The sequence below is a fragment of the Gigantopelta aegis genome, chromosome 4, assembly GCF_016097555.1.
Source record: "Gigantopelta aegis isolate Gae_Host chromosome 4, Gae_host_genome, whole genome shotgun sequence".
NCBI lineage: Eukaryota > Metazoa > Mollusca > Gastropoda > Neomphalida > Peltospiridae > Gigantopelta > Gigantopelta aegis.
In genome coordinates, this window is record NC_054702.1 from 16,604,325 (window position 1) to 16,629,438 (window position 25,114).

At 34.1% G+C, this 25,114-nt stretch overlaps 1 protein-coding gene across 6 annotated transcripts in view; it reads left to right on the top strand.

The window, feature by feature from the left end:
• Positions 1 to 2,654: 2,654 nt before the first annotated feature.
• Positions 2,655 to 25,114, top strand: part of LOC121372734 (protein unc-79 homolog) — a 79,421-nt gene continuing 56,961 nt past the window's right edge. For 4 of the 6 annotated variants that reach the window (XM_041499209.1, XM_041499212.1, XM_041499214.1 and 1 more), the window contains exons 1-19: positions 2,655 to 2,728; positions 5,364 to 5,451; positions 6,078 to 6,198; positions 7,219 to 7,382; positions 8,990 to 9,166; positions 9,566 to 9,652; positions 10,411 to 10,466; positions 12,256 to 12,385; positions 12,874 to 12,888; positions 13,870 to 13,934; positions 14,594 to 14,752; positions 15,921 to 16,135; positions 16,538 to 16,724; positions 22,075 to 22,141; positions 22,559 to 22,596; positions 23,164 to 23,267; positions 23,755 to 23,842; positions 24,296 to 24,384; positions 24,860 to 24,983. In XM_041499209.1, the coding sequence (XP_041355143.1) occupies positions 5,430 to 5,451; positions 6,078 to 6,198; positions 7,219 to 7,382; positions 8,990 to 9,166; positions 9,566 to 9,652; positions 10,411 to 10,466; positions 12,256 to 12,385; positions 12,874 to 12,888; positions 13,870 to 13,934; positions 14,594 to 14,752; positions 15,921 to 16,135; positions 16,538 to 16,724; positions 22,075 to 22,141; positions 22,559 to 22,596; positions 23,164 to 23,267; positions 23,755 to 23,842; positions 24,296 to 24,384; positions 24,860 to 24,983 (1,908 nt within the window). In that variant the 5' untranslated portion in view covers positions 2,655 to 2,728; positions 5,364 to 5,429. Of the gene's footprint in view, positions 2,729 to 5,363; positions 5,452 to 6,077; positions 6,199 to 7,218; positions 7,383 to 8,989; positions 9,167 to 9,565; positions 9,653 to 10,410; positions 10,467 to 12,255; positions 12,386 to 12,873; positions 12,889 to 13,869; positions 13,935 to 14,593; positions 14,753 to 15,920; positions 16,136 to 16,537; positions 16,725 to 17,702; positions 17,790 to 22,074; positions 22,142 to 22,558; positions 22,597 to 23,163; positions 23,268 to 23,754; positions 23,843 to 24,295; positions 24,385 to 24,859; positions 24,984 to 25,114 lie in introns of those variants that run through there. The other 2 variants (XM_041499210.1, XM_041499215.1) reach the window with 2 other exon arrangements.

Here is a 25,114-nt window from a genome sequence, read left to right on the forward strand (position 1 = left end):
CACTGTCATATTCATTCTGGCAGCAAAGATCTCCCTATGATATCATTACAAGAAAAAACGAAAAGAATATCGAAGAAGATTTCAGAACATTTCAAACCCATAACTACCTATTCTGTTATGATCTGTTTTGGTTTGACACATCACGGAAGGCACCGAGCTAGTTGGGGACCATTTTACTGACATCAAAAATCAATTTTATTTTATTTTATTTTGTGGGAGAGCGATTTAGCTAATTCTCCGAGTGTTTTTCCCACCGTCCTAACCAGTGCCTCAAAAGCAGTGGTGTATCTGTAGGAAAAACGTGGCTAACGAGTTTATTATAAGCTAAACCATGAATTAAAAATACCAAATGTTTAATGATTCAAAAAATCAATCAACGAGCTCTACATTTTTCATTAGTTGTACTCAAGGGATCTTTAATAAGCAGCATATAGACAGGATAACACATACCAGTCGTGGTACACATAGAGAATAATACATGAATGGCCATTATATATATATATACCATTTACCTCACAACTAGTTGCTTTAAAATGTATCTAACGAGCAAAAGCGTGACTTACGCGTCACAGACACATATTCATGATTGCTTTTTTATTGGACGTACGTATGGCATATTGGTGACCAAGGGTCTCATTCACAAAGTTCTCTTTGGCTCTGCTAGACAACAAAGCATCCTCGTTGCAAGTCTTTTAGCATTGCACTACGAGATCGCAAAGTTGCGAGAGTTTAGTGTGACGGAACATGCTCTTAATTTTGTTTTCGCCTGTGGCGATATTAATTGTTTTAGAGGGCCGTGTGCAGTTCCAATATGCACTTAAGCCCAGGTGGGCACTTTGTTACGTAATACCTCCGCGCGACCGTGGTCGAGCTGTGCCTAATACACACCCAGCCCAGGTGCGCAGGCCATGTGGCCAGTAGTTACGTAATACCTCCGCGAGGTGGGCACTTTGTTACGTAATACCTCCGCGCGACCGTGGTCGAGCTGTGCCTAATACACACCCATCCCAGGTGCGGAGGCCATGTGGCCAGTAGTTACGTAATACCTCCGCAGGTGCGGTTTTTACGACTGTGATTTTGGCGACTAGGCGTCAGCAAGTCTGGCCATCTAAGGAAAATTGTCGTCTTGGTCCTTGTGGAAATATCACTTGTAGGTATTCGGTGCCGCCTTGTACCCCCAGGCGATATTAGGCTTTTATAATAAATAGCTAGGGTTTTAGAGATATCAGCGAGAAACATAGGAAGACTTCCAGGGGGAACGTTGTCCGTCCGGACTGGTAAATATATTATTTCTGCTCTGTTGTATAACCTTGATATGATTGATGTGACTTTAAATATTTTAATACTGTATTATACCAATATTATTTAGACGGTGCTGCCGGTAATCTGACGCAGTAAACTGTAGGCTCACTGTCTAATATATATAAAGCTTAACCAGTCATCCTAGAGGACCTAGGTAAACTGTAGGTTATTGTCTTTATTGTGATAGGTACTAGTATTAATTCTGTATTACAAGGTTATCGAATGAGTAGTTAAGGGTTAATTAAAAATTAACCAGTTAGGAATAGAGTTGTAATTCCTTTATTACTTAAGTTCCCCTGGAAGCGTTTCTCAATTATCACACGTGTGGGTGTTGTGTCACGGTGAAGTGATTAGAATATTGTATAAACTAGACACCTAGTGATTAACTCATTAAGTGATCAGTTCTGGGTTGTTGCTATTTGTTGTTGTTAATTAACTACTGCGGCAGTACATTTGTCAGCGTAGATTAATACAGATTCCAAAGTGTATTGTGTTTTTGTTGTGTTTTCTAGTGAACTAAACGTGCTATATTATATATACTTTATATAAGATCTTATCTCTGTTCATACCTAGAGACGAGCCACGCGGGTATATACTGCCCGATACAGAGAGATCTAATAGATATACAGTTAGGAGAGATATTTGGATAATCGTGTTTCATTCAGTTACGGGTATTATAGGATCCCCGTGACATTTAGTGAATTAGGCCCCTGGTCACCACCTATAGGAGCAGCCAGTCGTATGTCTTGAAATTGTTAACACACGTACGTGTTCAAACAACTGTGTTATAAAAAATGAGAAATAACCCAGTGGTCACATATCGACCGCGCATCAGGCGAGCGCTTTACCATTTGGCTATGTCCCAAAAAATAAGATATCTGCCTCCTGATATAATCTTAGAGAGGAAACCCGCTACATTTCTCCATTAGTAGCAGGGGCGTAGGAAGGTGCCAAAGTGTGTGTGTGGGGGGGGGGGGGAGGCACTCGCACACACATACAAATATATATATAAACCATCGCTGCTGCTACTGTATAAAGAAAAGCGTAAGGGGCACATACCCACTTATCCCTCCCCCGCTTCCTACGCCTGTGAGTAGAACCATGCCACAGGCAAGATAACACTTACCACGGCCTTTGTCCTGGTACACTGGCGTAAACGATCGAGAAATAGCCCAATGGGCCACCAACAGGCCTCAATTATACATCGAATGCTTTACTGTATACATCATTACAACAACAACTCATATATTTTATATATGGATGATATAAAATACATGTATAAAATGTATTATATGTTGTGTAATGTCAAATCGATAGAATTTGCAAGCTCATCCTTAATCACCCTGTAGATAAAAATGGTACCGTCCAAAGATGGAAGATGGTGGGTCTGTGGATGTGATTTGCAGACGATTTCTGTTACTTAACAGTTAGTTTGTTGTTTTTCATGTAATGAATTACAGAATATATTTCTAAAAATATATGTGCATTACTGACATTGTTATTATTTTGCAAATCGTGATGTAATGACTTTATTTCGTAAATCCCAAGTCCAAAATATTACCGTAAATGTTTCATTAAAAGTAGCATTATTAGTTGCTTTTAACATAAATAATATTGATTGAATCTTATAAAACCGAAAAGCGAGCGCAATAGCTAAATATTTTAGAATAACAAAACACTATGTTCTACGGATACACAAGCTGATACGAAATGACAGGTGTTACACACGAGGAAATCCAGGACAGCTGTATCGGGTCGTTTCGCCCTTATTCCCGATCAGATATAGGTTATCAATTTGTAACCCTTTATCAACCATAAACACCATTTATATGTATATATGTGCAATATTAAAAATTAAAGAACCCCTCCCCTCACACCATCCCAGTTCCTACGGGCCTGATGTATTTTATATTAATAAGTACAAAGACTAGCCTACACAATGATATTGTCGATAGGACATATTAGTTATAAAGTGCTTTGGTGTGTGTGTGTGTGTGGGGGGGGGGGGGGGGGGGGGACCACTTTTTTGCAAATTTGCGAAATTGGCCTCTGTAATATCTATGCAGAAGAAGATTTATGATGAAATATTAAAAGGTCCATTTGCTTCAGTATGCTATATATGGCATTGTTGTTGTCCTTATTATCAAAATATACCGGCCTCGGTGGCGTTGTGGTTAGGCCATCGGTCAACAGGCTGGTAGTTACTACCAAACGGGAATAAGGGCGAAACGTCTCAGGGTCGAATAGGAATAAGGGCGAAATGACCCAGATTCCAGGACAGCCCTGCAAACTGCCATTTTTTGACACGAAAGAAAGAAAGAAATGTTTTATTTAACGATGCACTCAACACATTTTATTTACGGTTATATGGTGTCAGACATATGGTTAAGGACCACACAGATTTGAGAGGAAACCCGCTGTCACCACTACATGGGCTACTCTTTCCGATTAGCAGCAAGGGATCTTCATTTGCACTTCCCACAGGCAGGATAGCACAAACCATGACCTTTGTTGAACCAGTTATGGATCACTGGTCAGTGCAAGTGGTTTACACCTACCCATTGAGCCTTACGGAGCACTCACTCAGGGTTTGGAGTCTGTATTTGGATTGAAAATCCCATGCCTCGACTGGGATACGAACCCAGTACCTACCAGCCTGTAGACCGATGGCCTAACCACGACGCCACCGAGGCTGGTTTTTTTTGACACGATGATCATAATAACACCCCTGATATGTTTGTGGTCAACAGTGACGGATCCAGAAAATCTATTTGTGGGGCCCCTGTGACATGAGGCGGAATACCAAGGGAACTTTGGGGGAGGTTTGGAGGGGATCATAAAAAAATGAAAATTAATATATGCCTATAATAAAATTATAACTGTCGCAAAAGTTATTGTGGGGGGGGGGGGGGCTGTGGCCTACTAGATCCGCCTCTGGTCAACATATCCCCAATAAATATCTTAGTAGAACAAAATCCACTCCTGCCATTGACTCACAGTTCACAGATGTCCAGACCTGCATTCATTTCTTTGGACAGGCTACAGAATTCTTTTCTGGTTGGTCTAGGATTGACCCCTGTCAGTGGGCCCCTTTGCGCAATTTCTCGTTTCAGCCAGTTGTACTTGTGTAACAAAGTCCATGGTATGTACTATTTTGTCTGGGATACTGCATTTAAAAGCTCCCTTGCTGCTAATCGTAAAGAATAACCCAGTGCCTTATGGCACTGGGTTTCCTCTCTCATTATCTGTGTAGTCCTCAACCATATGATTGATGCTATATATAACTAATTAAAATGTGTTGAGTTCGTTGTTAAATAAAATGTGCCTTCATTCAAGTTAGGGGGATGTTCCCTCTGCTGCCTCCCCTCAATTCCTTCTGGTCTTGTGATACATATTTAACACATGTATTTATAAACTATAATAAAACAAAATGCAAGATTCGTGTTTGATGTGGATGTAGATAGGTAAATCTTGCTGGGGGGGGGGGGGGGAGAGAGAGAGAGAGAGAGAGAGAGAGAGAGAGAGAGAGAGAGAGAGAGAGAGAGAGAGAGAGAGAGAGAGAGAGAGAGAGAGAGAGAGAGAGAGAGACAGACAGACAGACAGACAGACAGACAGACAGATGAAAATAGCTCTTGGATCAATGCAGTTTTTGATGGATTATAAATTTAATAATAAAAACAGACAAATTGTATGATTTTTAATGAGACTAAGCATTACAAATGTCACCATCAGATGACATCATTTGGTAATCAAAGAGCCGGGTAACTGAATTGTTTGTGGTTGTAATATGAAATATTTAATTATTAAATTAGCTCACCTGTGTGAACAAAGCCTAGCTAATTAAAACATAAGTTCTTTTTTCATTTTAAAAATTGTTCAATATTTAACAAATTCCATACATAATATATACACTTGAGAAATTGCCCCTTTTGGACTTCACCAATTTGCGACTAATATATCACAGGATATATACTCCCTGAAATTTTAGTAGACATCCAGTCAGATTTGTTGTTGAATTAGAATTACATGTTTATGAATATGTGTATTATATATAATGTCAGTTTCAGGTGGGTGTGGATGTTGACCGAAAAAAAGACAAGATATTGAAAATCTGACTCCAAACAGACATGGCGACAAGAGCTGCAACATGTAAGTTTCATCTCATTTTAAATATAATATGGGCTTATAGCCATTCAATGTTCCATTATGCTATCCTAGGATACAAGTCAGCTATGTAGGCTGCCTGTCCAGCACACAAGATTAATTGTTAGTGGTTAGTGAAAGAGAAGTAATGCTGTATTCAAGTGTGCACATAATTACTGTTTCGACCAACTTGAGACTGGAAAATAGTGTCTGAAAGTTAAAGTTAAAGTTTGTTTTGTTTACCGAGTACATAGATTTATTAATGATCATCTATTGGATGTCAAACATTTGGTACTATTGACAATGGGGATTGACCCAGACTGACATCAGGAGAGTGGTTTACCACTGGGCTATGTCCAAAATGCTTTGAAATGTGACCTTTATGCAGAAGAAAAATGGCGATGAAATATTTTTCTTAATATCATTTTTATGATAAAAATAAAGCATACACCTAAATGAACCATTAAAGACAATAAAATGTACAGATAAAATTATGTTTACTTTGGCCATAGAATTATTTATCAACCTTTTCAACTTTGAAGGGAGTTAGTCACTTTATGTTTTTAATCCTAGATTAGTGCCTGCTGTTGTAGTTTTGTTAATTTTATTTGGTGTGTGTATTTCTCTTTCAGTCACATCAAAGATTCGGAATCTGAAAGATTACCACTATCGCATCGTCAACAATTTAACACCACTGCCAACTGGTGCTGACATCGCCAACACACTGAAATATTTCTCAACAACCCTCTTGAAGTAAGATGTTTGTTTTTAGGAGTAACAATATGTGTATTACTTAATATTATTGGCATGTGTCTATCAGTTTTTAATTTATAATAGTGCAATATTTTTCTAAAGTTATATTTGAGATTACATATATCTATTTTGTATAATCAAACCTGTCTATAATGACCAGCAAGGAATCTAAAAAAATCTGAGGTGGATCTGAGTGCAATTCATAAAAAAGCAGGCAAAGAGGTTCATGTGATATTTATGTAGGTAACCGATTGTTCATTGAAAACGCACTATCCAATATTCTGTTATTACCACTATCGCATGTGTGAGGTTGCTATAAAACACACATTTAATTCTAACCCTTGTATAAAATCTTGTGGTTATTTCTTGTCTACCAGAATCCATCCAGTTATACAGAATCGATTGAATGTGTTTGTTTTTCTTTTCATATCCTTTTTAGAACTACAAATCTTGACATGCGTCTTCAGTGGTGTTCAGTATATTTATATTACTTGACTATTATCAAATGTTCCAAAAGTTGTCTAGAATACATAATTTTTAAAAGTATATTAATAAAGTTCTGGTCAGCCTTAAGTATGCAACTTTTAATTTTAGAATGTAACAATTCACCAGGTAACAGATTAGCAGTTTGTGTGAATTTGAATTTGTGTAACTGACTAACGTGAAATATTGTGCCCTGAAGAGGCACTTACTATGATGTTATTTGTTTTGTCTTTGCAAAACAAGGGGTTGGGTATAGTATGTATGTGTGTGTGTGGGTGGGGGGGGGGGGGGTATTAAACTTATGAAAGATAAAATTTGAGCTCTGTGGCTCTGCTTAAGACAATGTTCATTTGCTTATTTTTACCTTGAATTAGGATAACTTATGTGTAAATTATAGCTAAGACTTAGTCTCTGGTGTCCATAGTAGACAAGTGGTTGTTACAAAAGGTGTCCATTACAGCAGATTCAGCAGTATGTTAAAAAAGGTTTTAAAATATGTAACTCTTGAGTTAAAAACTACACCTGTTATTGTTCCAGTGTGTTAAAGGATGTACCGAACATTCCTGCTGAAAGTTACGGACCACGACAGCGTGACAGTGTCCGTCTGTCCGTCTTCCCCAACCTCAACTACTGTGGACTGTACCACTCTGTCATGAACATCATTGACCTCTTTCCCATGACACAGATTGAACCGACACAAGGTAAAATTTATGTCGCATTTATTTAGTGTTATTATATACATGTTCATCTAGATCAATACATTTTTAACTAATTTTCATTTATTCATTCATTTTTGATTGATTGATTGATTGATTGATTGGTTCGTTCATTCATTCATTCATTCATTCATTCATTCATTCATCCATCCATCCATATGACCGTAAATAAAATGAGTTGAGTGCGTCGTTAAATAAAACATTTTCTTCCATTCATACCTCCACCCATCCATACATATATCCACCCATCCATCCATCCATCTATCCATGCCCACCCATTCACATGTACTCATGCACTTGCTCAACCTACTCATATGGCTATTTGCTTTCCATATTATGGCAATTATCGCACAGATTGAAAATCTTAAGAGATTATTGGAGCAATTTTACTACATAGACTGTTAACTTATTAGTTATTTCTCATCTCAGCTAGTGTTAGACATTATGTAATGAAGAATACACAGTTAACTGTCGATTCTTGAAAAATAACCCACTCGCCCCTACCGTGTATTCTCCTACTTAATCCATTATTTATTTTTTTAAATTATGTGACTGCTAAATTAACGTCTATTTGATCTTTCTTAATGAAAATATTGGTTAAAATGGCATAGAATATTTACAAAACTAATAACCCAAAATGGTAGAATCCTTTTGGACCTAACCTGAACGATTCGGTCAAGTAAACCTCATCAGCGGATAGCTGGCATTAAGCATGATGCACGTGCTAAACGTGTAACCTGTGATTTCCAATGTAGCTTCTGACACTCTTCATTGTGTTCTGCCAGAATATATTACTATTACTAGTATCAGGTTTATAAGGCTTAAATTACATGTTCATTTGATGATGTAGATGCTTGGCCTCATGGCCTCATGTATTTGTTTACAATATACAAGTTCTGTCGGTAGTGGGTTCGAATCCCAGTCCCAAACTCATAAAAAGTTAAAATTGCATTGTTTCACAGGTGTTGATTCTTGAAAAATAATCTACACCTTGAACAATAGTGTGACATCACAGATATGGATTAAGCCAAATTATACACAGATAACAGCTTGCAGAATGAAATATTTTTAATGACTAAGAATTATTTGGTTTATGTTAAGTATTGTCTGTTTTTTCTTTTACGTTCATCGGGGTATGAACAAACAAAATCATCTGCAAACTGTGAATCGGCAAAGCCATTCTCACGTAAGTTTGCGGATGGTTTTTTTGTTCATACCGAGATGAACATAAAAGAAATAACAGCAATACTTATACTTAAATTTGAAACATACTAATAATAACATTAAAAGTTCATATTTTATTTTGAATTATTTTTTTGGTTAAAACAATAACGCTCAGTAAGACAAATTACCAATATAAAATGACATCATCAGGTATGACGACGTGATTTTCACAAACTCCTGTTGCTATAGCTGGACCTATGGGATGACGTTATATTGTAATGAATGTAATGGAAATTTAATTATAAGAGTTTGAAATGTGATTGAAATGTGATTGTAGTGAAAATGTTCTGTCTTGTTTGAAGGAGATTTTCTTCCAGTCTTTTTTGTTTCCTTTATCAGATGAAAATTTTTGTTTGTTTTATTTTTAGCTCTGAATGTTGGAGAAGCTGTTCTCAATGTTCTTGGATGGCTTGTGCCATTTCTCGAGCATGATCTTCTCGATTCCCTGCCCTACACCGTAGCATCAACCCTTGCCATCTTCCCACCAACTCTTCATAAGGATACCATTGATCTGCTGTGCAGTCGACTCCTACCAATGACGTTAGGTATTGTCATTATGAAGTATTTTCTTAAATAATGCAGTAACATTTTCAAAAAAGTCAGTGTGCCAAAACATCAGTGTGCTATCAGCTCTTAGACGTTTAAAATAATGTTATAAAGAAAGGGCCAATGATGTTATATTTTCCTGAACTCCAAATGTGTAAGTGAATCAAGAAGAACTAGTATTAAAAATAAATAAGTTTAATTATACAATTTTGTTTTATGATTTACATTATACAAACAGAGTCAAATATTGTTTATCTTCTATTGTAACAGAATTAAGATATGAAAAGGTAAAAACTAATCAATTTTTTTCTCTTTTTTTCTGTCTGATAATTATACATGGTATTAAAGTGATTTACATGGTATTTAACATGTGATAATTGTGATGACTTTTGTTGTAGGCTATGATGGGTGTACAGAACCAACATATGCTAGTGAGTCAGCTGCAGCTATTATAACCCTAGTCTTTCAGCATACTGAAAATGGAGGTATTAGCTAACATTTTGCTTTAAATTTTTACTGAAAATATTTTATTGTTAATATTTTAAATAACTCTACACATTAAAATCATCTGTGTTTCTCTTCCACTTTCTTCTTCTTTTTTTCTAAAAGAGATCACAATAAAAAAATTAATGTTTAAATAATATCCCAACATTAAAACAAATCAGCTATTGGTTGTCAAACAAAGGCAATCGTATTATAAACGTATAATTTTTGCTAACAATGATCTTTTTGTTTTGATTAACACCCAGTTACAGGGCTAGCTCTGGCACTCATCAAATTTGCTAATTGCAAATTTCAAAAACAATTGGTGAATTTTATTTTGATTTGGCAAAATAATTTTATGACATAATAGATATTTTGTTGGAAAATATCTGTGTTTGTGCAATTTTTGATGTTTAGTAGATAATTTGGCAAAATTTTCTGCTGACAAAAGCTAGCCCTGAGTTATTTTTGTCTCCCCCCCCCCCCCCCCCCCCCCCAAGGAGTTGGCAACCAAGATATAGGGTTAACTTTTCTAATGGCAGCAACATCAAGTGTTTAACTCTAAATTAAGTTTTTGTGTTGAGCTCTGTTTGTCACAAACTATAAATTGTAGGTCCGTGAAACTTGAGTCATAGTTGTACATGTACATGTATCTTATCTGTGCAGGTTCATCTTGGTACAAGTTTGAAAAGGATACCTGCTTATAAAAGTCATATTTAGCAGATGATTTGGTAAATGTTCTTTTTGTTTAATATTTCAGCATTCCACTCCCAGATTCTGGAGACGTTAATGAGCATGAAAAAGGATATTGTGAAGGTATCTGGATATTACTTTATATGTATAGTAGAACATTTTACTAAAACTAACCTGTAAAATCAACAGAGTGGAATCAAAGTTTTCTAGGTTTGTTTTGAATACATAATACAAAATGCCATTCTATTGAGACTGTTGAATCTGTCAGGTTCATCAATAGTAATAACGTGTCAGTTCAATTCACTTCTGCTTCACTGAACGATCTGTGAAAGCTTGTACTGAATTCAGTCTGGAGTTACAGTCAATGTGAATTTCATTAATAAAGGGGTGTTCTCACTGTATAATGTATACAACTTGTATTACATGATTTGTCATACTCTCTTATCATTTCTCATGACTTGTAATGTTAGGACTAAAATCTTAGCAGACAATATGATTTTTTGAGACAGTATATATGTGCTATTGGCCTGTCGCATGATATTTTAAAATCAATATGAAGATACTGTTTGCCATTCACATGATGTTTTGTCTGTTGTAGGATGTACTATTGTCCCAGTATGTGATATTTTAAGACAGTATGAATGTACTATATTGGTCAGTCAGATGCAGATGATGTTGTGAAACCGTGTCAACATACATTTTGCCAGTTATGTGATATTGTGTCTGTTGTAGGATGTGCTGAGTATCATGGCATATTTTGAGACAACATGAATATATACTATTTGCCTATCACATATTTGCCTATGTGTCTGTTGTAGGATGTGCTGAATATAATGGTGTATTTTGAGACAATATGAATATATACTATTTGCCTATCACATATTTGCCTACCGTATATCGCTGTGTATTAGCCGACTTTTTGATACAAAATTTATCAAGTCAAAGGCTGGGGTCGGCTTATCTAAGGAGTCAACATTTTATAGTAAATGTAAAGTTAGAATAGTGACGTCATGGCTCGACTCGATCTATTGTCATTATTGTGCTCTGCATTTCCGCTTTCATAAAGGTTTAATATTGCATTTTAACACAAGCTATTACAAATAAAAGATATTAAAATTGTATATATATGTTCATCTTTAATAAATGTTGGTGTTTAAAAGTTATTTAGTAATATTTATCTGTTTAAACAACAATAAATGGTGACCGATCAAAACAATTTCGGAAAACTTCGCAGGTCACGTGTCATTACAAAACTGCTTACTAAACCGGTGAACACGTTAATTGTTCCAGCTTCATTTGTTTTGTTTGTCGGCTTGGGATTAATCGACACGGGTGGTTGGGTATGGTAGGGTATAGCCGACTACATGTAGTAATGAAAAGACCGATTAGCACAATCAACAATGCAAACAGTCACTGTGTTTTTAACGTGTGGCTGCAATCAAGAATGTTTAGGTATATTTCGCTATCTTGGTACTTATATTTTACGAGAAATAAATTAACCGGACACCGTTTCTATAAACAGAAATCGGCTACTGCTTCCGGATAAGTTTGCTGTGACAAATGACGTTTGAAAGCAGATGTACTTTGTCATTTTGTAGACCACACAGACATCTGACTTGGTTAGTTTTATATAGGGGGGTCGGCTTATATACAAGGTCTATAATTTTAAAGCCGATTTGGATGGTGAAACTAGGGGGTCGGCTAATGCATGGAGTCGGCTAATACACAGCGATATACGGTATGTGTCTGTTGTAGGATTTGCTGAATATAATGGTGTATTTTGAGACAATATGAATATATACTATTTGCCTATCACATATTTGCCTATGTGTCTGTTGTAGGATGTGCTGAATATAATGGTGTATTTTGAGACAATATGAATATATACTATTTGCCTATGTGTCTGTTGTAGGATGTGCTGAGTATCATGGCGTATGGTCCGCCAGCCGCGCGTGCTCCTGCTGCACATCTCTTGTTTTACTACTGGCCGCAGCTGAACCCGAGTCTGAGCGATCGGCGTGGAATTCATTACAAGTACTGTGGTGAGTTCACGATTTCACAGCACTTTCTTCAGTTTACTCAAGCTTTCTGGCTTTGTGCTTATAAAGTCTAGACTTGAAATATAATAAAGTGTCTCCCATTATAACAGCATGAGATTAAACGTTTTAAAAACTTTGTTAGTCTTTTATTCTGGAACTCAACAGTTTTATGAGCACAGGCCCAGAACATAATAATATTGTTATGCTTATATAAAATAGTCTTTTAGTTACAGACAGAAGTAGAATTTAATAAAGCTTTATCTTAGTCATTTGCAAATTTAATTTACATATTTATGTGTACCACCATCTGGTTTTTAGATATGTTGTGTTCATAGTATGCAGTGAGTATTTGTTTTTATAATATTTTTATGGATATAGGACATATTCAAACTTTTAACTTAAGTCACTACCACACCATGAAAAAGAAATTAAATTATGGTTTGATTTACCATTAAGAATACAATGTTTTTTTTTTTATTGTTGCTTATCAGGAAAGGAATTTACTGGTAAGAAAGATGTGTTGAAACTCTTTAAATGTCATATATAGGTTCAAGTATCAATTGATGCATGGTTAGTGATTAATTTTCTGTTTTTATTATTTCATATTTGAAAACTTATTAATGGATTTGTTTTTTTAAAAAAAGAAAGAAGAAAAGAAAGAAAACAAACAACTTAAATGTAATTTGGAATAAAATAATTTTAATTTTATATTAGTCTTTGGCTATGTCTTGGGGATATGTTTTAGGAATCCATCGTCACCGTAAAATTATGTAATATTGATATAGATATATTTATTAATCCGATGCTTCCGATCTAAAATCTGGGATTTGTGAAAGCACAGTATCCTACTAAATTCACAGCTTTTCTAGGGTTAAATATTTAACCACCGATATTTGAGAAAATAAATATATTTTAATTTTTCCATTTTTGTTTACTTTTATGTTTTTAATATATGTGTGCAGTAGATGCTTATTCGTGTTTATTTATATTTTTGTCCTCTTTATTTTGGTAATAGATTTTTTTCCATATTCTCCTCCATTGCCAGTAATTGGTACTTTTTAGCATTATTATCATTGTTTGCAATAAAAGAAACTGACAAAATATCAGTACATTTTTACATGTAATGTACAAAAAATATATATCAATGGACATGTTAATCAAAATCATCAATCACTTTAACTGTTTGTATTGTTTGACATACATCAGTAATGTCATTAAGAACAGAAATAACAGGTGAAAATAAAAGTATAGCCAACTATTCCTGTCTGCTATGAATGTCCTGTGACATAATCAAGGTAATACTGACACCTAAGAATGAAGCTAATTTCATTGGCTTATTTTAAATATTAACATAATTATGCATTATCTACTGGCTAATTATACCAATCAGGAAAGAGCTTTCAGATGCATGTGATAGGGTTATCAACATGCGCAACTTAGAGATCATGTTATATATAATATATTATATATATGTCATCATCTTTCAGCCTGGCCTCCAGTGCTGTGTCAGAGGAAAGACTGTGTTAACTCAAATAATTGTCAAGCTGTCAAGGTTTGTTGTGGTATACATTGTTTATCTTTGTTTTATAAGCTATGGCATTTGTTATATTGAACATTACAGAGCTCAAATTTAATGTTGGCCATGTGGCAAATTGCCGCATGCCATGGTCATATGCTCCAATCCTCTGAAAATTTAACAATCTTGCAGCCAAACTGGCTGTGCATTATTTTGAATGATAATAACTGATCATCTCACTTAAATTGACTCCTGAAAGTTGTTTTATTACAAAAATATGAAATTACACACTTACTTTTTTTTTAATAGGTGCTAAAATAGAAAAATTGTCTTTCTAACTCTTATTCCAATTGTTTTCTCAAGGAACCTTAAACATCCATGTTTACTATTTTAATTAAAAATGAACTTACTGTTTTTTGGGCATTTTACATAATCGTGAATTATTTTATGTCATCATTCTCCATATTATTTTCAGAATTTAATTTTACATGTCAAGGAAAAATGTTTTCAAAATTTTTATCACTGACAGTTGCTTTCAACTTTAAAAACTGATTAACAAATGGTTTTTAACATTTTAGAATTGTGTAGCGAACTCTGAAACTTGATTACCAGATACTGAACAAAATGTTCCCTGCATATATGCAAACGTAATTTGATCTTTCGTCTTCTACTGTGTTTTGTTTCTGATTACACAGATGTGTGTCAACCCAGCTCTGGCTATCCAGTCAGGCAACACTCCGCCACCTCTCTACATCTGCGGTGACTGTGCGGAAGTACTGAGACGCGAACACAGTGACTACATGGTGGATCTTCTACTTCCAATGACACACGTCTCAACTATCTGTGAAAATAAGGTATCTGAATGACACATCTGTGTGAAAATAAGCTATCTAAGATATCAACTTGATATATCTCAACTATTGATCAAAATAAGGTATCTGCATGACATGTCTGTATGAAAATAAGGTATCTAAGATATCAGATAAATAGAGGTTATTACCAGAGTGTTTTTCGGTATAGTCAATATCATATATTAGGAATAAAAATTGTATTATGCAAGCCTCTGGCAAGCATAATACATTATTTTTATTCCTAATATATGATACACGATCATATGATACACGAGGGTAATAATCTCTTTATCACATAATCTCAAGCTTCATACAGCTTGTTTTTGTAAAGTGTACATGCAATTTTAATTCCAGTCAGCCATTACTAGATATTCAAATGACGTAAGAATATGTGGTGCGCTGTATTTTTGAATGGAAATGATACCAAACTCGAATGACGTCATTTTAGATGTCCTTACATCAAAATAAATTAGGGCATAACATTTTTTGTTTTCTGAAAGCTGGACAGCTTTCAGTGTCAAATTGCCATTGAAATGTTTTTATTTAAGGAATATGAATGCATACATCAATTATGGAGTGTCACCAAAGTACGTTTGCTTAAATGTCAATAAACCTACTGCCGTAACCTCGATTAATTTACATCTAATTTGCAAAGTTATCAAATTCTTAAAGTATGTGATCTGAAAAATATCACATACTTTGATTGCACTGAAAATGTAAGACATTTATATGATAAACATATATATCTCAACTATTTATGAAAATAAAGTATGTACATGTATATATTTGTAAGAGAATATTTTTATTACCATTTTCATGTTATTTGAACATGTAGTATATGTAATATGTGTGTTACAGTCAAACCAGTGTTTAGCAGCCACCAAAGGGAGTATCAAAAATTCACCCTTTAAGACAGGTGGCTGGTTAATAATGGTTAGTGTATTTGGAAGAATAAAAATGGGGCTTCTTTAACACAGGTGGCTACTTAATACTGGTCAGGTTATACTATATCAGATGATTTGGTAGAATGAAAATGGGGCCTGTTAACACAGGTGGCTGTTTTAATCTGGTTGCCACGCTGTACGTGCAAAGAATTTGTTTAAAAAAAAATAATTACTAGTATTCTTTTAGTAATACTTGGATTATAATTGTTTTGCTTTCCTCGCTATAGAACTGCAGATCTGAGAACAACATTGCTGAGTGTACATGTTTCTCCATTGAATGTGCCAGCTTCAATGGTAATCGACCAATCCGCTATTGCCGCTCATGCCATGAGTTTCGCCATGGTAACCACAGTGGGCAGAACCATGTGTTTCATCTGAGTATTACTGATATCTGGAGCTGTAATCAAGAGATACAGAGATACCTCATGGATGGCATTGTCAGGTATTACCAGATATGCCATAAGCCTAATATCTCTTTTGTGTGTTTATATATACTGTGTAACTATGTTGTACTGATAAGATTGTAGCTTAAAGCAATAAATGAATTGAATTGGTCTGTTGTCTAATTGTTGTTCTCTGTTCTAGTACAGTCAGTTTATTAGTAATAACATGATCCTGTAAAAACAATATGGTTTGTTTTGAAGAAAAAAAAACATTGTAAAAAAAAATTAACCTCCACACAATAATGCCTATTGAGATCCAATTGTCTATTTATCCATGCATGCATTTAATATAGTTAACATAAATTATTTGATAATGAACACTTTGACGCTTTCACTGATTTCTTAAATTATTGTGTCACATTTGCTTAATAGAATAATATATATACATGTGCCATTTTCAGCTTAATGAAAGAAGCTCAGCCAATTGAATCGAAGCGAATGGTAGAAATGGGTGAGGAACACCGTCGCCCAATGGAAGAGGAGGAATATTTTGAGGTGGAGGAAGGGGGAGAGCGCAAGCTGTTGAGCCGTTATGGAATATGGCTGCTTGTGGAACTGTGTCTTCCGGAAGATGAAGACATTCCAATTGTAGGTTTGACATGTGCTCTTGTCTAAACTGAGTAGGATGTAAATCAGAAGTTGAGCACTCACTTTAGGGCCCATGCTTATGAAATTTTACAATCTGGACTCAAATCTCAAATGACATGCATTGAATTTGGTAGGTGCTGCCATGATGTTAAAAGTCTCAAGACATTATTAGAGTCTTGAGTCTAGACTCTAGGTAGGCTTTGAGAGAGAGAGAGAGAGGGAGGGAGGGAGAGAGAGAGAGAGAGAGAGAGAGAGAGAGAGAGAGAGAGAGAGAGAGAGAGAGAGAGAGAGAGAGAGAGAGAGAGAGAGAGAGAGAGAGAGAGGAGGGAGGGGGAGGGAGGGTGGGTGGGTGGGTGGGAGGGAGGGGGAGAGAGAGAGAGAGAGAGAGAGAGAGAGAGAGAGAGAGAGAGAGAGAGAGAGAGAGAGAGAGAGGGAGCTTAGAATTTGGTTACTTATTATTGTTGTTGTTTTGTTGTTATTGTTATTGTTAGAGGCCTCAGGGAAGATTTGCAAAATGATGCTAACTGAATTAAATCTTACAATAAAGAATTTATTATTATTATTATTACTTGTTTAATCTGTATATTAGATTAAATACAATTCTTCTAATTTTATTAACTAATATAGAAAGTACAAGCAATATACTGTAATATTAAAATATTGCTACCCTCCACTCTCATTCCAGTAGTCCGAGTACATTATTCCATCTATCCTTCCATCCAAGCACTTCTTTGTCTACCCAGAAATTTTTTACACCTGGTTAGCTCAACACTTTGATGTTGTGCATCTGTCTTAAAGAATGATAATGATTACCGAATTTTACTTAGAAGCTCTATGAATAGATTAGAATAGTAGACACCATTTAATGAATCTGTATGACAAATTTATGTGTCTTTATGTTAAAACCATTTTGGCTTGTTCATGATAATTTAGAGACGTAGATTTTTGTTTTCTATTCATTACTGATTTCTATTCCAGAATGTCTGCATGTCATTTTCCTCCCTGTGGTGCCTTTCTTAGCAATGCATGTGTAATGACTCGTACCTTGTGGTTCAGTAATTAAAGGTATAATAGATTATGTATTATTTTAAGTTCATTTGACATTGCATGTTTTTTTGGTCCATCCTTTCCTTGTGTTTTACTTTGAGATAAAACTTACTTTTCAGACCCCCATCCTTTTTTTATTTTTTTAGTTAGATTAATTTTATTGGTTAGAGTTTTGTTTTATTTGAATTTTTGTTTTGTTGGACTTATTAGTGTAAGAAATTAAAATCTTCTGAACGTCTAATATTTTGTATTCTGATTCAGTCTTTTTTTTTTTTTAATAATACAAAATTTGATTGGCTAATCAAATCCAATTCCGACATTAAAATCAGCATTAACATTTAGAATATTGTGGATTTTCTAAGAGCCCATTTACATATTCATATGCTACTTCTTGCTGTTTATTTGGACATACATGTACTTACTTGAAGTAAAATACAAATTCCTCTAAATTTTATGATGTAAATGCTATTTATAAACATTTGTGTGATATTGTATGTGAAGCTGACAAGAATTCCAAAGTAAATAATGACAACTATGCCAAATTATGAATCTTCGCAATGTACTTGTTATTGAGCACTATTTGTTGTGATGAGTAAGCAGAATAAATGAAATCTGTATTAATAATTGATATTGTCGTTATTAAAACATTAAAATACAAAATTGAAATTAGGAACAACAGTTGTATTACTTGTGAAGATGTACATTTTAATTTGGTTGCTCTAGAGTTATGTTATATTCTTGAGAGACTCATAACCTATTTGTTGCAAAACTGACCCCTGAAATACAAATTTGGTCAAGCCCATTAAAAATATCTACACTCGTAGAAAGATCCTGATTGTCATGACCAAAATCCTTTCCAAGAGACACAGAATTCTCACACAGTTTAATCTCTTTATCAACATCATCTCCAACAACCAAAATATAATACAAGCAGAAGTACAACACAAACCTGACACTTCTAGTTCTAGTGGGGTCTTCTTCTTCTTGTCAGCTAGTGAGGTTTTAACAAAAATCTTCTCAAAGGGCTTGTCGTAAGACACGTACCATTGTTCAGGTTGAGATAAAAACTACAGAGAAAGGTAATCTGCTCAAGTGGGAAAAAAAAGAGAAAATATTAGTAAATGTTTTATTAAATTATTTCTTAGAATTTTTACCATTTAAAAAAATAATTTAAAAACATTTATCTACTATTCTGAAAAAGCTTCAAAATCTTACTTACTGTAAAACCAGTTTTGTTAATGTCAACGACAGTCACTTCTCACACCCTTGATTTGGCTTCATACACAATAAATATAATATATTCAATGGCAATTTTTGAATATGTTTTTTCTTCATCTTTTAAAATTTAAACATAATATTTGTTTTAAATTATGAAAAATAACATACCGACCTGTAAACGTCATTGTCTGCACAATAGAGAACAAACTATTCTGACACGGATAAAGGTAAGTAGACTACTTTCTTTTAATATGACAAAGCATTGTAGTAAGTAGACTACTTTCTTTTTAATATGACAAAGCATTGTAGTAAGTAGACTACTTTCTTTTTAATATGACAAAGCATTGTAGTAAGTAGACTACTTTCTTTTTAATATGACAAAGCATTGTAGTAAGTAGACTACTTTCTTTTTAATATGACAAAGCATTGTAGTAAGTAGACTACTTTCTTTTTAATATGACAAAGCATTGTAGTAAGTAGACTACTTTCTTTTAATATGACAAAGCATTGTAGTAAGTAGACTACTTTCTTTTTAATATGACAAAGCATTGTAGTAAGTAGACTACTTTCTTTTTAATATGACAAAGCATTGTAACACTGGAAAAATTTCAAAGCAAATTGCTATTGAAATTTTCTTTAAAAAACCCCCAAACTAATCTTGTAATTAAAAAATTGTACCATTTACATGATATGGATTTGAAGTGAAATTGCAGTAAGGTATGTTATATTTATTGTGTATGCAGCAAAAACAAGGATGCGAAAAGTGACATGTCGACCATAACACCATGAATAAAATACAACATCGGTGTCCTTATTTATTTTATACACGTAATAAAATGTATTTTGTATTTGAACAAAGAAAACACCTGCAGTTTTGCCAATTTGGCACTAAAATAATTTGTACTGTGATCATAACAGTGACTGCTTTTTTGTGACCACTGTCTTCTGATATTTTTGTCTTCTATTGTAAATTTAATTATAATTGGTCATAACTGATTTTTTCTCTAATTTATTAGTCCCCTACCAGTCCAACCGGAGGGGCATATAGGTTTCATCTCCGTCCTTCTGTCTGTCTGTCCAGCCGTCTGTCCCACATTAAATTTCACAATATCTTGAGATACTGAGAGCTGAAATTTTGTGTATAGCTACGTTCTGTTACAGATCAAGTTTGCGTACGTGGTGATTTACCCATTCTTGACATGTTATGGCCTTTGAAAAAAAAATTCCAGACTTTTTTTTGCAATGCCTGAAGATACTGAGATGAAATTTTGTCTATACATTGTATATATATCATGTACTGTTAAAGATAAAGTGTAACTTTCATGGCGATTTACCCATTTTTTACAGAGTTGTGGCCCTTGAATTTAGGAGATGAGAATTTGTTTGGTGTCCATTAGGGGACATATATTGCTAGGTCTCCTTGGTGTCCTGGTTAACCCATCGGACATAAGGCTGGTAGGTAGGCCTACAGGGTTCGCAGCCCGGTACTGGCTTCCACCCAGAGTGAGTTTTAACGACTCAATGGGTAGGTGTAAGACCACTACATCCTCTTTTTCTCTCACTAACCACTACCAACTAACCCACTGTCCTGGACAGACAGCCCAGATAGCTGAGGAGTGTGCCCAGGACTGCATGCTTGAACCTTAATTGGATATAAGCATGGAAATGAAATGAAATGAAATATTTGGGACCCATTCGGGGACATGTATTGCTTTAGCAGTACTCTCAGCATGCTTGTTTATTCTGCACTTTATAACAAAAGATTAGAAACTTTTCAGTTTGTTAGGGATATAAACTTTTATAAAAACAAAGGAAGTTGTTGTGTTTTTTGTTATGATTACATCTTGGGTGCTAAATAACATTTACACCACCTATAACAATGAAACTTTTCCTACATTTCACTTTTAGAAGATAAAACGAACTACTGTTACAGAACAATTTAACATCTCACATTTGGAGATCAGTGTCAAATATCTTTAATGTTGAAATCTTTATTAAATGGTATATGTACTTTGATGTGCTTCGCCATCAAAATTTTGACGGGCGTTTCATGTAGGCTACTCTTCATGACAGAGTTATGACCCTTGAACATAGGAGATATGAATCTTTGTTGAGACCAGAAGGGGACGTGTAGTTCTCTCAGATGCATGTTTTAATTATTAATCCTAGATATAATTTGCATGTTTGTTTGATTATGTACCCATATTCAGTATTTTTCTTTTCACCATCATTTCAACTTTAAAATACTGTAGATTCTGAAATAACACGTCCCTATATTAATGCGAGTGACAGTGGGCAGACTAAAATGTGACATGAAATTATTGCAAGTAGCCTCAATGAAAAATTACTAAGTACTTTCCTAATAACACGTCTGTGTACTTTTCAGTTAATTCCGAGTTACAGGTTTCTTCAATGAGATCAACTCACTAACATGTCAGTGTCCATATCAGTTAATCTGTTTAGTCCCTGGTGTTTTTGGTGAGATCAGCTAAAAGTGAAGAAAAGGTCGACCTCAGGATTAGCTAAAACTCTTTATGCACAATGAATCGTGTCAGTTTTTGCTGGACTATTAGACAATTAGGCTGTCTTGCCTATGATGAATTTTGCTCCAGTTATTTTATAAATGTGTTATAATTTTAATCTTTGTTTGTTTTAATAGCATGTGACACATAGCTTGCTGGACTATTTCTGGACAAAACATAGAAATAAATGCATCATATTATTAATGCGAATAACACAATTTCGCATTTTTTGCGTTATGATCGCATTAATTTCAGGATCTACAGTATATTGTTTGCTGTAATGTAGTTGTCTTCCTTCTCCCCTATGTTTTTCAATGTAAATAATAACGAAAAAAATAATTTATACATTTAAAATACTTTACACTAAAATGGTGGATTCAATGATAGCAAATCAAATTTTATTTTATGGGATAGCCCAACTTACTTGTTCCTACATACATGACTTGCATTTGACTCGTCCGGTTTTGTTTTATTTATTTTTGTGCATCATTGTGATATTTGTATAGTGTTACAAAATGTACTAGTCACTGGAGAGGCATTTTATTGTTTTGTGTATGTTACAGGAAGTGCTTGGTCGTCTACTCGGCATGCTGTTTCAGTGGTTTGATGCTACTGCTTATCTCCCAGATGGTGAGTACCACTTAAGGATGTATCACTGCATTATCTCAAGCTATTTTATTCAGTCCCTTCAAGATCGAGATAAGGATGTATCACTGTATTTAAGAGATTGTTTGATACCTCTGTGTTAATATTGTTTCCACTGTTTAGTTGAAAATAATTCTTGTATTTGGTTGTAGAATGTATTTTTTATTATTTATTTATTTATTATTGTTATTCAAGTTGTATATATGAGATAATTTTATTATTATTTGTTTATTATTGTCATTTTTGTCATTTAAGTTGTATATATGTAATGCAGTTTAGACTTAAAGGGCGGAATTTACAATGCCTGTTTTTATCTGATATGTGTGTAACTACATGTATGTTACAATGCTTAAACACTTGCATTTAAGACTTCATAAATTTGGTCCAAAATTATTATTTCAGATAATGTTGGGAATGCTCTTGAAAGACTAAAACCTGAGGTAAATATACTTTATTTTTATTGTGGTGACATGGTCAAAGTGATCTGGGGATTATTAACTACAATAATAATAAAATGGATTATTCATATAGCTATAGATTAAAATAAATTTTGGTAAAACTACTCTATTTGTAATAATAAGTTTTAAAATGACATTTTGACAGTAGATATGCTATTATTATTATTAAGAACGTAACATTAATTTTTACAAATTACGATATGTATGGCAATTTGCATTTTTTTTGGGGGGTGGGGCTCAAAAGGTTTTTGATTAATAAAACCCCCCCTCCCCCCACAAAAAGGCTGTTTTAAATAACTTGGCTTCAGATACACATATGCAATATAAAAGTCTGGCTAGGAATTTACGAAGATATCTTAGCTCTGCGAAATCGTAAAATCATTGGAGGCTACAGCACCCACCATAGTTTCATAGCTTCCAATGGTTTTACGATTTTGTAGTGATACGATAGCTTTGAAAATATGGGCCCTGATTTTTAAATATGTAGTACAAATATATAATATTTAAAATTGTAACATTTGACAATTCGTGTTGTGGTATTGATTTCAGTACATCTACAACTGGCTGCAGGAAGTGATGAAGACTCATTTTGAGGTGGTCGTTTCTTGTCTGCTGCCACATCCTGTAGAGTACTCGAGAATCGGAGGATTTTGGTAATTCTCAGTTTAAATCTTCAATGGACCTTTCTTTATAGTGACATATACATTAATATCTTAAGATTATATTTGACTAATTAAATTAGAAGTAGATTCTATTTCTGTATTATTTGTTGCAAGTTGACAATGAGATTATAAAAGTTTAAATATATAGTAAGAATAAATTACAAAGATAACAGTCTTTCATTTTCGAGAAACCTAGAAGAATGAAAACAATTGTGCTCCTAAAAATGTTACCGAAGGGGAAAATGACATTACTCAAACTAATCAGTATTATAGGGGAAGTATTTTTGGTTAAAATGAGGAGTGTGATATTTTGCAGAGTAATGCATTGAAAGTCATTATTAACTGTATGATTTTAGCTAAAAATTTAGAATTTTGGAAGAGATATTTTTTATTAGTTACTGTTATTTTAGATAAACTGTGTGGTGCAATAAATAAACTTTGTGATTAACAATTATTACCTGTTGGTTTACTATTTCAGGGATACTTTAGCCACTAGGACAACCCAGATTAAAGAAGGTCTAAACTGCTTTTTTTGTCTTGTTCCATACGACATCATTACTTTTGAGGTACTTTCATTTGTAACATTTATTTTACAGCAGAAGCTTCATATGCCAGTTATGGATCTTAATATACATATAAAGCAATTACTGTTATAAAACTTCACATGTTTGTAATTTATAGAATCAAAGACAAAACAATAATATAAAATATATATGGCACATGTTTGAATGCATTAACAAGTGGATAAGAGTTGTAATAGTTTTTTTCTACCAAAAAGTAGTTTGTCATATTTTAGCTGACAGTGTTAGTTGACAGTTGGTAGTCATTTTAAAAGTATTAAAGTAGCATTTGGTTACTAGGTAAGGTAAGTGCATTGTTTGAGCTTTTGTTGGTAGCACAATTGACTTTTAAATATGGATATTATGTCATGTTTTAAATGATCCATTGTCCCAAAATTTTCAAGCAATGATTTACTTTCAGCTTTCACAAATGATTAAAATATTAAAATGTATATTTAGATCTGGGACTATGTGATGCCATACTGGCTGGAGGCAATAAGAACAGAAATACCAGAAGAAGATCTTCACGAGCTGAAAGTGCTGCTCAGGTATGACACTTTGGATTTCTTCTCATGGTTGGGACACATGCTGCAAGGTGTCCCCATTTTGGTTTTATAACAACTTTAATCCCTAACATTAACAGTTTGCTATAATATTATTTTTTGCCATATATTGTCATTTCTTATCTGATATCCCAATATTACTTTAACATCTATGTGCAATTTTTATAAGATATAGTCTTGTGAAGGTTCACAATTAAACTGATAAGAAGAGTCTCTCTAGATGGTGCCACTAGTTTCACAATAGACATATGGTCATTGAAAAGATTAATGCTCATGAAAAAACAAACCCCAGGTTTCTACTCACAATTTCCATTGAATTCTGTGTTCTTTCTTGACACTTATAAAACTGCTTTCAGATATACTATTTATATCAAATTATATTATTTTTTTCACGATTAGAATAATTTTTGTCTCTCAAATTTAGTTTTATTGTTTACACTTTTAAAAATATTTATTTCAGCAAAGCATTTGACATTGACATGTGTCCCCTGCCGTTCACCCTAGACAAGATGTATCACTTCGTCTCCGATCGGTTTGCAGACAGCAGTGCTTGTGTCCAAGAACAAGCTCTTCAGTGGCTACAGGTTTAACTTCATGACATCGTTTTTTTGTAAATTTTGCAGTACTCTATGGCCATTATAACTTTCCTGGTTTTCGTTTATCTCCGAAAAAAAATCCATTAAAATTTTGGAGATTATGAATGCTTTAATCTTAT